Source organism: Dromaius novaehollandiae, chromosome 1 (genome assembly GCF_036370855.1).
Source record: "Dromaius novaehollandiae isolate bDroNov1 chromosome 1, bDroNov1.hap1, whole genome shotgun sequence".
NCBI lineage: Eukaryota > Metazoa > Chordata > Aves > Casuariiformes > Dromaiidae > Dromaius > Dromaius novaehollandiae.
This window is the reverse complement of record NC_088098.1, coordinates 187,164,478-187,177,540: the sequence shown is the minus strand read 5'-3', so window position 1 is coordinate 187,177,540 and position 13,063 is coordinate 187,164,478. Positions and strand designations below refer to the sequence as shown.

At 36.5% G+C, this 13,063-nt stretch overlaps 1 protein-coding gene across 1 annotated transcript in view; it reads right to left on the bottom strand.

Moving 5' to 3' along the window:
- COG3 (component of oligomeric golgi complex 3) overlaps positions 1–13,063 on the bottom strand; it is a 33,210-nt gene that overhangs the window by 8,475 nt on the left and 11,672 nt on the right. Inside the window, exons 12-17 of the mRNA XM_026108403.2 lie at positions 11,282–11,421; positions 9,771–9,931; positions 7,314–7,419; positions 5,249–5,373; positions 3,516–3,605; positions 1,550–1,670 (exon numbers count right to left, since the gene is read on the bottom strand). Coding sequence (XP_025964188.1) covers positions 1,550–1,670; positions 3,516–3,605; positions 5,249–5,373; positions 7,314–7,419; positions 9,771–9,931; positions 11,282–11,421 — 743 coding nt within the window. The remainder of the gene's footprint in view (positions 1–1,549; positions 1,671–3,515; positions 3,606–5,248; positions 5,374–7,313; positions 7,420–9,770; positions 9,932–11,281; positions 11,422–13,063) is intronic.

The window sequence follows — 13,063 nt, the reverse complement described above, 5'->3', positions numbered from 1 at the left end:
TACATCTCAAACTGTTTTTTTTGTTTTAGGAGTAGTTCTCTGCCCCTGTTGCTGTGTAAAACAATGGGAGGGAAAACAGATGCACAACTTAAAGGAGTGCTGTCAAAAGCATTAAACAAAGATCAAATACCAGGCACATAGGTTTGGCACTAAACTAAGAGTCTACACTCCTCTGTAGTTACGTGAGACAGCAGAGGAAGATTCATTTCCTTCTCTGAATTATTTCCTAGAAACTTCGCTAATTCCAAAAGGAGCCTAAGTTCTTAATTAGATGCCTAAAAGCTAATCAGTGTGAAAACCTCTCCCCACTGTATCTTTCAGTTATAATAACCTTCACATTATACTATTAAAAAAAAGTATGGAAGCTTAACTTTTATATTAAGGAATGTCCCTTTATCTATGAATCACAAGTTATACCTACGTGCAGAAAACGTGGCTAGAAGACAGTAAAACTCCTACCAGCCATGTTATTTTGCTTCGACAACACAACACAAATATAAAGTCTTTAAAGCCCTACTGGGCTATGCTACACTACATTAAGAATTAAGCACAGCTTAATTTTCAACCCCCATATGTAGCACAAAGTGTTTTCCATTACTTACCACCATCAGCTGCAAAACACTGGCTGGCACAAAAATTTATTCAATTAAACAGAGAACAAACTTGTATGTCAGCCAGGATAAGACACCAAAAGGATGTATTTGCCCTTTAACCTCCAGTCAACTAGAAATTACTCAACAGGTAGGAGGTTTCATTGATGTTCAAATGCAACAGGTGAAATGGTTAGTGTAAGAATTTCTCACTTCAAAGTTAAAACAGCAGCATATTAGATAGCAGGAAAGAAAAGTTACTTCTTCAGCTTTCTCTTCTGGAATGGAAGTAAAACGAGACAACCTTCTGATTACTTTTCCCTTTATATTTATAAATCTGAAAATTCTACGACCTTTCACTTTTCCATTGAGAATTTTTCTTTCCATGCATTTCACAAGGCAAGCATAGTACAGTTTTAAAAGCCAGGGCCACTGCTCTATATTTTCCTTCCTACAAGAGGCATGCTTACTTCATAAAACTATTCAACAATGCTGCTTATTACATTTGCAACAAAGCAACCATTTCCTAAACCAAATCTCACAGAAAATTTTATTTTATTCCAGGCAAGTCAACTATGAATTTTTAAATTAACCAGCTAAACAGCAGTAACAAAAGTTGTTCTTTTAAAAGGTCAGCAAAGGGGAGAGACAACTCTGTAAATGGAAATGTAAAGATTACTTAAGCTGTTCCTAAAAAGACTGCAAACACAAATTAGGTCAGCAGCAAAAAGCACGGTCAAATGCATTTCACACAGAAAGTAAAGAACTTGTTAGACACATCTTGAATTGCCCTTAACAGTGGAGGAGCTTTTTTGCTTCAGAAAAGATAAGAACAAAGCAAGAGATTAGAGCAAGCACACAGGTCATTGCAGGTGAACATAAAATAAACCCAGAACTACTGCCAGCACATTAAGGGAGGATAATCCCATCCCATTCTGTAGCCAGCAACTGTTTAGTACCTCTAGTTTTCTTAAGGTCCAGGGAAATTTCCTTAATGGTGAATTCAGTGTGAAAAGGAGCAATTTGTTCACGAAGAATCAAAAGATGTTTTATTAAGAAAAGCTGTCCGTCAACCTGGGTCTACAGCACAAGAAAAAGAACATGCATCACGTTTGTTTGTTTTTAAAAAAACATTAAATGAACAGCACAGTTTCAATACCTCCACTTTTATGTTACTTACTATAACAAAATTAATTCTAATAGTCTTACAAGTTTTTCCCATTAGTCTGTAGCACCATTAACTACGCTCTGGGACCAACAAGCCCCACTTTGGTACTATTCCTAATAGATTGTTCTACTGAAGCAGACTTTATTCATGCTCCTTGGAAGAATTAGATTATATAGCTGTAATACCAAGTCCACGTTGGGTACAGGTTTGAAAGATCTGAGATACAACCTAATGCTTCATAACTTAGTCACTTTATATAATTCGTATTTGATGTAATTCATAACTTACAATTGAAAAACATCAGGGCTGGATGATTAGAAAAAATCAGAATAGATAATCAAGTTTATTGCAGAAACATTAACTGTGCTATTGTGCAAAGGTCTTATGAGGCATTTTTCTCATATCATTAAACGTAAAGCTTAGTTAATTTCTAAACAGTATAGCAAAGACACAAAGAATAAAACAAGGCCAAGTTTTCACCACTGTGACAATTGGTTTTGCACTGCTTGTTATTTTAGCTACGTGGTTTATACTGCATGCAGCTTTTAATCTTTAAAGTTCATGGCTCACTGAGGTAAACGGAGGAGGATTCAAGAATACTTGCTTTGCAAGCTGGAAGAGAACTTTTCTTGACATAATATTGTTAAAACAGTAAAGAAATTACTTTTAAATTTACAGTTTTAATAAATAAGACTGTTACTAAAAATAAGTGGTGGAAGGGTTTTGAGCATTCTTTTGTTTGTTTGTTTTTAATTCTTATACACATGATTTCACCTGATAATACTAAATTAACATGCATCAAGAGCAAAGAGATACAGATCCCAGTCCTGGGCCAACCTGTCTAGAGCTCACTGCAGGATCAGTTTCCGTCTCTACAGTCAAGACTAACCTGAGGTTTAGTGCTGGAATGGATAATTAACTGTAGAGCTCTGTATTACATATGAACTGGTTAACTGCTCAAGTTCAAAGGAAATGTTTGGATTTTTTTTTTTAAAGATGGGTTTACAAAATTATATTTTTAAAAGGACACTGTCAGAAGAAATACACACTTCAAAACAATTCTTCACTTCTAATAGCAACTATAACTTTTTTCCATTACTAAGTATTTACTGCTTATACAAAATCATGAAGTTTAGCCTACTAAGACTGTTTCTTTTTTTTTTTTTTGTATCAATTTCACTTCTTAGCTGTTAGGAATTAGCAAATTGGTACAGTATTTTTATTAAAGCAACTGCAACAGGAAAAAAAGGTTTCATCCAATTAAAGTTACATTTAAGGCATAAATACCTTCATGAAATTGCTTCAAACTCTGAGGAACAGATCAGAGGAAACCTTTTGATCATAGACAGATCTGATCAATGAATACTTATCAAACCTCCCCAAAGAGGTTAATACTTAGAAAAATATTTGAAAACTAAAGAAACAGAGAAAGGGGTAACAGGCAATGACAACAAAGAAATATAAGGAGCAGAGATTTCTATCAAAATTTTTCTTTAGGTGTCACTTGACTGAATTCTTGTCCATTACAGCAGCCTGTGAGCATGATATGCAATTCTGCTTTTCAGATGGGCTTGCATATGAACTTTTATCTCTGCTTTATAATATCTTGCCATAACTAAAAGCTAGCAATTCCTTCAGATCTCTGGGGACAGAGCAACATACAACAACAGAGATTTCGACAGGCTTCCAAAAAAAACACTGAATTGCTTTTGGTATACATGGGGAAAAAAAATCATATCCAAAGCACGTATTCCGACCTTATTTTTGCTGATAGAATCTGCAGCTCCCAGCAGCGAGTGAATGCAGGCAGATAAAGCCTCTTGTGATAATCCCTGAAACACTGCCCTCTGCAGGGATGAAAACAGACAAAGAAGTGGTTACGAAGCTTAAGTAGAATTCAGAGTTGTGGCTTGTGAAGTATATGCTTACAGGAGTACAAAATTACAGACTAATTCACTAAGAAAACATCGTCTAAATGTAGTAAAACAGGATAGAGCCTTCACAAATATAAAAGCTTGCTACTGCACCTAGTTAGACTGGATACAGGTATACACTTCAGCAAGCCCCATCCAGCCTCCAGCTGGTGTAGCCAGCTAGCAGCACGGTCATGCGCTCACAGCTACCTGCACAAGTAACACTCACTGGGTGACCTTAGATACTTCACGTGTCAGAGGAGCAGCGGGTGCAATTTAAACTTGCAATAAACGCGAGATCATTTGAGTGAGCTTAACCCCGAGCAAAGTCAAATTACCTCGCGTTTGTCACAGGTTAGTAAACAAACATGACAGCCGCCACGGCCCCAGTGACACAGAATAACTCATTAAGCCACAGCAACTAGATCATACAGCTGAGCTGTACAGTCAGCAGAGCTGGCCTCCTTCTCCCAGCAATCCAAGACTGTCCCAAGAGTTCTCAGTTCTTCATTCATTCCCTCTCCTCTCTAGAGGAAGCAGGCAAACCATACTAATTCCACTAAAATGCCTCAGGGCAAAGCAAGAAAAAAAAACCAAAACAAAAAAACAGACTGTATAGACACACTGCAAATGAGCTATGCAAACAACTCAAAAATAACCTCTCCTCCAAAGGTCCGGTCAGGAACATCATGGCAAATATTCATTTACCTTAACAAGGCTCACATATTAAGTAATAAGGTATTAATATTTTCTAGCTTATTTTTAAGCAAGTAATATCCTGGCAGCAGCTCACGTAACACCTCTCAACAATATTTTGAAATGTATTAACATGTATTTAATAAGATAGAACATGTAGAAAAAGCAAAATACATTTGCAGCAAGTTTTTCAGAGGCTTACTAGCCTTTTATGTTGGTAGGTGACACACAAAATCAGGCTTTAAAGAGAAAGTCTCAAAATATTGATGAAGTAAATGCTGTGTTTTTGTTAGCTGAGCAGATTCCTACTGCCTTAAACACTTGATAATGTAGACAGTTGTTTAGTATTTAAATCACTTTCCTAAATTTTTAAAGCTGTAAAGATGTGCCACAAAAAAATCAAAAACATTTTGAAAACATAGAAACAGAGTCATCATTTTTAATACCAGAAACATCACCTTGTGCAATGCCCTGCAAAGCACGTAGCAAGAAACACAATCCCCCAGTGGTTTCGGCAACAAGTTCACTCTCTGACTCACTGAGCTAGAACTTCCTACTTTCTCCTGTCTCATTTTCTCCTCAACTCTGGTGTGATGAGCATTTTAAGCATCAGAAACTGAAACATCTCTATAAGAGCAAATGCTATAGATATACAAAACCAGTGCCTTTTTTCTAATTGTACAAATACAAAATTATCTTGGAAATGATGACCTACATTTGTTAGGTTTACTTGGTTTACATAAAGATACCAGGAAGACGACTAACAAGAAATAGCAGAGGCCAGTAATTATTCATTCCTAATTTAGATTAAAATACTTAGAACTGGTGCTACATGCTTTGTGACTTCACTTGAAACACTAGATAAAGATATATTTGCGTACATCTATGCATCTGTACAGTTTGGAGAGGCACACTAGAGTCCTTCTGACAGTAGGATACCACATTCCATGCAGATCTGCTGGTGAAATCGTCGTCTGGTGCCTGGGATTAAGAGATTCTGCTGAACCTATTTAAAAATAAAATACATAGATGAAAATCTTATCCATCTGTCCTTTCAACTGAAGGAGACTGTAATAGGGACTGCACTTTACATTAATCCCTATAGTAATATAACATATTTTATTGCGCCAAAATTGCTTAGCTTTTTTCCTTCTCAGCAGGTAAGAACTGGGTTCTGTGAAAAACACGAATTTGCTTTCAGGGATGGTGCAGCCTTACCCTTTTCTAATGAATTAGTTTTACAGGCATGTCTCCAATGACCCCTCCCACTTAGCTCAGCAGCTCAAAATGGTCAGGCAAACAATTACTGATAAAAGGTGTATAGGAGAAAGGGGAGGTCCCATGGAACTATGGGAGATGCTCAGAAAAAAATAAAAAAAACATTCCATCAATTTTACTACTTCACACTTTTCTTTCCACTGTGAATGATCTTACAACAACTGCAGAAGTGCAGGGTTTAGACATCATGTTATTAAAGGCAAAAATGATTCTGTCATGGGGTTTTTTGTAAACATTAAAAAAAGCCCACCTCCTGGACAACCTTTCTACTATCTCTGTATGCTCAGAATGAATTTTCCCAGAACATGACAGATAGAAGTCCTGTATTATTCTCATTTTCCCACTGGATGCTGGGAAATGGCTAAGCCAATAGCATGATAATCTTGATTCCTATTTGCAACCATTCAAAAAAGTTAAAATTTCACCTGCTGACGGAATAAGCCCTTGTGAGTTGTTTGTGCAATCAATGCAGGAATTGTCTAAAAATAATCCAGTAATATCTTTCCCCTTTTTTTGCAAGAAAAGATTTATTGTCACAGTAATTAGCAGGCCTGTCAGAGCTTGGGTTTTCTGTCAGAGGTTCTTAGGCTACTCACTAGTCACTTCAGCTCCTTCTGCAGGCACTGAAAAGGGAAAGGCACACCTTGGAGAGGTGACTAATCCCAATCATCTCAGACATCTTAGAATGGGATGAAGGATACCACAGAGCTTCCTCCCTTCTCCTGAAGGCTGATGGGGTCTACAGGACTTGTTACTTGCCTCAGGCTGGGCATGTGGCTTATGAACACTGCTCTTCACAGGGTTTGTGGATTCTAACTAGAAACAGCCAGCAAGATCTGTGAACACCTTGCAAGTCAAAAGCAAGGAACTGCCAGGTAATCAAAAGGAATATGAGAAACAGCTGAAAGTGCTAAGGAAGATGCTGCTGGAAAACACCACCACTCTCACAAACGACAAAATAAAAGGAGAAATTCTTCATGGACCTTAGACAAATATTTAAAGGGTTGTAACACTCAAATGACTGACATTAAGAACCAAATTTCATGGAATTTGCTCCCAGTTCACCGTAATTTACAGACACATGGGTCACAAATACTTAAAAAGTCAAGGACTGTATCATGAATTATTGCAATAGCTAATACTAGCTGGTTTTAGTAGGTAGAAACACATTCAAAGGAAAAAGTCACTCCCTCAGTTAAAGGCACAAAGACACTCCTGAATATCCAAAGTATTCATTTAACGAATTAATTTTACTTAACAAACCAAAACCACCTTTCTCATCTTAGCACAGTTAACAAACAGGAGCATCCTTAAGTAGATATCTTGGTGGCAGAACATTCTGCAGTAGAGAATACAGAAGCTCACTTTTATACAAAATAAAATAGATGCTATCAACTACAGAAGCAGTTGCTTCACAGAATGGATTTCTTGTGCTGCAGTGTAAATGTCACAGCAACCAAAAATATAAAATTAATCTGCACCTCATTCCAAGAAGTTAAGAACCCCTAGACAAAGTTTACCTCTCAAAATCTCTTCTGAAATTCTCTGGGAAATTAACCCTCTAAGATACACGGAAGTTTCTCACTGATGGTTCAAGTTAATGCTCACTCACCATGAGCTCTATGACTAATTTGGCAATGTGATATGCAAATATATTTCAAGGCATACCAGATTTAACTAAGCTGCAGGACTCTGGATCCTCTAGCCGGACATCTGAAAATGAAGCCTCAGATGGCAGCTTCTTCTGTTCATCTTTTAAGCTCTGTGCAATTTGCTGCAAAGGAAGACACTGTGTAATTTTTTTTTTTAAGAAGCATTATACTTCTCTGTTCATAATAGAGAAAGAAGTGTTAAATTGTAAAAGAAGTCTGCTACACTCAAATCATCGATATTTTAGAGAAATGAAAACACAGCAATGACAGCTTCTAGAACAGTAGCAGAAACATGTCAACATCAATCTAAGACTCAGAAGCATTTGTGTAAAGTGCAGTTCTTTCCATTTTGCCCATTTTTACTGATCCATAAAGATTAACCGGTCAAGCACCTAGAAACAGAAGCTCAAACCAGGGGAACAACAATTCATCACCTAATTGTATTTCATATAGACAATCTCCACAATGGCTTTATTCCTATAAAAGTTATGTGCAGATAGCCCTAAAGTGCTCTCTAGTTTACTCCCTGCAGAGGTTCAACAGAAGGCTTTCCTAACATTACTCAACATTTTTACACTTCAACCTTTTTCACCAATTGGCCTGCTTCAAAGCAACTACAGACAGCAAGAATGAGGAAATAACTGCATTAATATTTGAGCAGAACAGTGTAAGAAATAGCTCTGCCCTGTGCTTTTAACATTTTAATAATTCAGTTATCCAGACAAAAGGTCTCTCTAAATATGAAAGTTTTGAGGTTTAAAAGCAATCAAGCAGCAAAATGAATCCCAAACCAGGTGTGGAGAAAAAAAAAAAAAAAAGAAAAACTCCTATGAGGACATACAAAGAATAGCATATTTCTCTCTCTAGACTGAACTGTAAAACTCATTTTCTTTTTCTTCCTAACTGAACGGTCATAGAACCTTAATCAGAAAATAAGGCCAGGTGTAGACTAGGATGCTACACTGCTTGCCTCTACAAGTATAACTAACATTAAAAAATTCTCATCATCTTTTTTTCCTCCAGTTATATTGATGCAATTTTAGAAAAACAAAAACAAACAAAAAAAACCACTGCAGTCCTAACAGTTTTAATAGTATAATTTTCGATCAACATCCATCATGAACAGAAGGATCACATTTAGTTATATTTTGTGTGGTGGGCTTTTTAATTACTTGTCTTTGCTTTAAGAACTTTTATTAGTCATTAAACTTTCTGAATAAAATGCACAGATTCCATAAAACTCACTAGCTTAGGGATTATGTGCTTTCCTAAAAACCTATGAATCTCATTTATAATCACTAAAACATAAATTGTAACAAAATAACAGTTTTAAATGTATATAAAGGCAAGATTATAGCAATCTGAACTCAATACTGAGAAAGCTCTCACAAAGCCTGTCAGGTTAGAAGGAAGAATTGCAAATAAGGTACAGTTATACAATAATTTCTTCAAGACCACAGACAATTTATATAAAACAAGCTTTATAGAAAAGAAATGCTCTGATTCTGAAGTCAAGCAACAGCTTCTCTGCTGACTGGTCAGCTGCAAATAAATCCTACAATTTTCTGAGCACCACCAGCTATTCTGGTAGATAAATGAAAAGCAGAATAGAGCACTGAAGTCCCAATCTTACTAGCCCATGCCAGAGTTGTCATTCTTAGTCAACTCAATCCTTCAATAGATCAGGTCTCTTTCTATGAAATGAATGGCAACAGCTGTTGTTCTGGAGGATTTTTCTTATGCCTAATCTCTTCCACGTGATACTAACTTTCAGTTGCATACCAAATGCAGTTTGCTCTAGTCAAAAACTAATTTAAAGACCTTCATCGACCACTTCTTTAATTCTGTCAGTAGTTTCATTCTCAAATCTTTTATCACTCTAGTATTCACCATTTAAAATAAATAAAATTAGTTTGATTCTTTTCAATAGGAAAATCGACTCAAGGGGCTTAGAACTACTAAAATAGTTAATAGTAAGAGCTTGAAAAACGTAACTGGAACCCATTGCTGACCTGTTATCTAAAGGTACAATCAAGCCTCTCCCCAAGACCATCTGTGCATAGTGTACACACATGCATACCAAGCACTAGTAATTCTGAAAACACACCTGTAGCTAACTGTACCTGTCTAAGCTTCTCTCAAAAAATAATAAAAAATATATATCTAGTAATAGCTACTACTCATGAAAGTAAATAAAAAATTACTATTGTGAAAGGAAAACTTAGAAGCTTCTAGTTTAGATAAAATTGTTAACTGTGAGAGCTATGGCCAGTTTTGCTGAGCTGGATGTAAAGTGCTCTTTGACACTGAGTTTGGGGTCATAACTTAAAATCAGCAGATGCCACTTTGATGGTGCCAGTAATACTACATACAGGTAAGATCTGAAAAAGAAAAAATCTTCAGTGCACTATACTACACAACTGTATATGTTGTCTATTAAAAAAAGAAACAAGGAAAACAAATAAACTGATACCTCCATCATTTCCAACTTGTCAGGATACGCAAGATCCCCTGGAGCAGGCTTGTAGCCTATGATATCAGTCTGAATGTAAATGTGTGTCCTGTAGACAAGACGCTCTTGTACGTCCTCTAACATCTGCTTGACACCAGCAGCAAATGCACCCAGTTGCTCAGCTGAAAAAAGAAAGACATGAATTTGTTAAATTCATTACAAAAACAATTTTGTGAATGCAAAGGTTTAAGTATCTCATATAGAACTGTCACAAAAGTGACCTGCTGCAGAAGTCAGAAAATTTTTGGAACAGCAGCAGGCAAACAAATTTGTGACGTATCAGGAATTACAGAACTCCATTTTGCAGTCACTTCAGCTCTCTAAATTTTCATCAGACTGGGGAAATTTGATCTCAGACAGAAAATCTCAGCCACCATGTTAAGGTTAAGTAGTCTGATTATTTAAAAGAGTTATCAGAACTAGAAGCATGAGATCAGCATTTCTACCTGGATACCAAACCAATGTGCTGCTTTGGTTTTATCATACCCAGTGCCTGCAGGGTGCTTGTCAAGAGCTGAAAAGCAAACTCACCTCCCTATCCCAATAGAACAGATGACCCAGAGCAGCTAAAGTCCAGCTTGAGAACTATTCTATCAGCCTAATTTTAAGTAGCAGAAGGTCTCTCCCTAAGATTAGCCTAAAGACTATGCTACAACTTTTTCCTCATTCCCAATAGTGTTACAATTGTACTTCCTGGAAGATGAACAGTTCATAATACCTGCACAGATTCAGAAATGAGTTTCTCCGTTCTATATACCAGCTACCAACTATGATTTCTATTCAGTGCTTGTTCAAAGTTAGGACTGTGAAATGATTCCATTTCACATTGGTAATGACAAGAAAATGAGTTGCCAGACTTTTTACAGTGGTCAATCCACTTCTAGGAGACCATGAACTCTGAACACTTTCAAAACTCTGAAGTTTCTATCAACTACATAACTCCTCTGCTAACATCACAACCTTTAGCATGGGAACCGCTATGTCAAGGAGAGATAGAAAGAGGAAAAAAAGAAAAAGAAAGACACACCACCGAATAGGTTTGTATTCCTTTTGTTTCAACATCATATATACAGAAGGCTCTACATGGATGTGCCAACTGCAGCAATTTATTCAGTTGAAAAGATCCACTTAAATCAATCCTGGTACATGTATACACACTGGCTGGATGGCTGCTTGCATTAGTACAGTTTATAGGGAATAGGACTCTACAACACCTGTGTATTACTTTAAATACAGATAAAACACAAACCTTGAAAATACAGACCTTTCTATTACAAATAGAGAAACAGTTTATTTAAAATAACCTTATCTCATAATTGAGATGTTTAAGGCCCATTAGAAAACAAAACAAAAAATTTCAGGGAGTTTGTCTATGCGATTCAGTAACACTTTTTACAGTTAGGCAATTAGGTAACTAATTTTAGACAAGTAGGAAGACAGTTAAAAACGATCAGATTCCACCTATGAGTTACCATTGTTCTGTACATGATCTTCAAGCATCTCATTTTTGAGAATCCCACAGAGTTCAGACAGAGTCTCTAAGTGAATAACATGGATGATCATTGGCCTCAGAACATCATATAACGAAAGACACAACTTCTCCAAGAGTTCACTGTGAAGAAAAAAATAAAACACAGCACTATAAGCCACACTTTCAGAATCTCAAAATACCAAACTAAAATCATATTGCAAACAGATTCCTTTATGGCAAAGGTTTTTAAAGTGAGGGCAAGAAAGCAATGCAAAAGAGTATCATAGAGGTCCCAGAAAACAGATGCTTAAAAAACAACCCCCTGAGCTTCTGACAGGTCTTTTAAGAGATACAGAATACCAATCGCTTAAAATTGGGGTAGAGTTTTGAATTCATCAACAAAAAGAACATCTGACCTATCACAATGGGAAGATGTCGCAAACTGATTTATCTGGCTTCTGCATAAAGAAATGCACCTGCTCAGAACCAAAACCCCACTCCCCCCTTGAGAAAAGTCTCATCCAGTTCCCAGTATTCAATGGTTTATCAGAACCAGGAACACAGGAACAGAAGCCTGGTAACCTCTACCGTAAGTATTCTCAGCATTTACTGTAGCTATTCTCAACCTTGTGGGACACACCTTCCAACATAACTGAAGTTATCAAAACAGTACGAAATGCAACACCACCAAAAATTCCCACTTCTGTTTATTTAATATTCCCTTCTTGGTTTAAATGGTGTGTAACAAAGGACAGGTAATATTCACTCTAAGCTGTATTTGTCACTCCCAATGCTCCCTTTACTAATCATGTATTAGTTGATAATGCTGTTGACATTACCTGAAAATTTAAATCATCTCCCAATTCAAACAAGGAAGTGTCAAACAGTAAGAATATTTAAATATTTACAGTTTGGTACAGTTGTTAGTTTACTACAGTATAAAAAAATCCTTAACTTCCTTGTTTTGTTTTATGTTCAGAGGAATTTCTGAAAAGGACTCTCAATTCTTTTCAGAGCATGAATAAAAAATGAATGTTAGTAGGAAAAACATTTTGAATCTGTCTCTTATGGCACTCTATAGCTTTAGGAGCAACTTGGTAAGGCAGTAACCCTCAAGTTAAAAGCACAAGCAAGAGGAAAGTTTCAACAGCCTAATTAAACACAACACTATCTCAGATCTCTACTCTTGTCCAGATTTTTGGTAAGTTTTTAGACCTGTACACAGACACCTAACTAATATTTCTTCAGAGAATCTCAGCATTTTACAGAAGAGAGGCTATTCATTATGCACCTAAGAAAAGCCTAATACAGTACCTACTTTTCAAAACATTCCCTTCAAAATAAAAATTCAGATATAGGCAAAAAAGTCAAATAGGTTGTTACAACAAGGGATATCAACTTTCCATCAAGATTCACAAATTGCCAAAGTTGTTGTTATTCTTGGTTTGAAGTGCAATAGCAACGAAATTTCTGTCTGAAGAATATTTTACACCAATTTCAATTAAGGACACTTGCTTCAGGAGTTGGACTAAGTTAGCTAAGTTGGGTTCTTAAGCCAATTCGGTTACATCACCTCAAAACCAGAGTATGTCCAGCATAAGATCTCAATTTTTCAGAAAAGAGCTCCTTCTTAAACCGAGCAGGAAAAAAGAAAAAGCAGCATCACAGCCACAGCAACTCATACGCCCAAGAAAGGGGGGACAGAGTTGAGGGTAGAATTACTTTACCTACTTGAGACATACTTATAAAAGCAACCACTTAGCAGATCCTAGAGACACTGCAA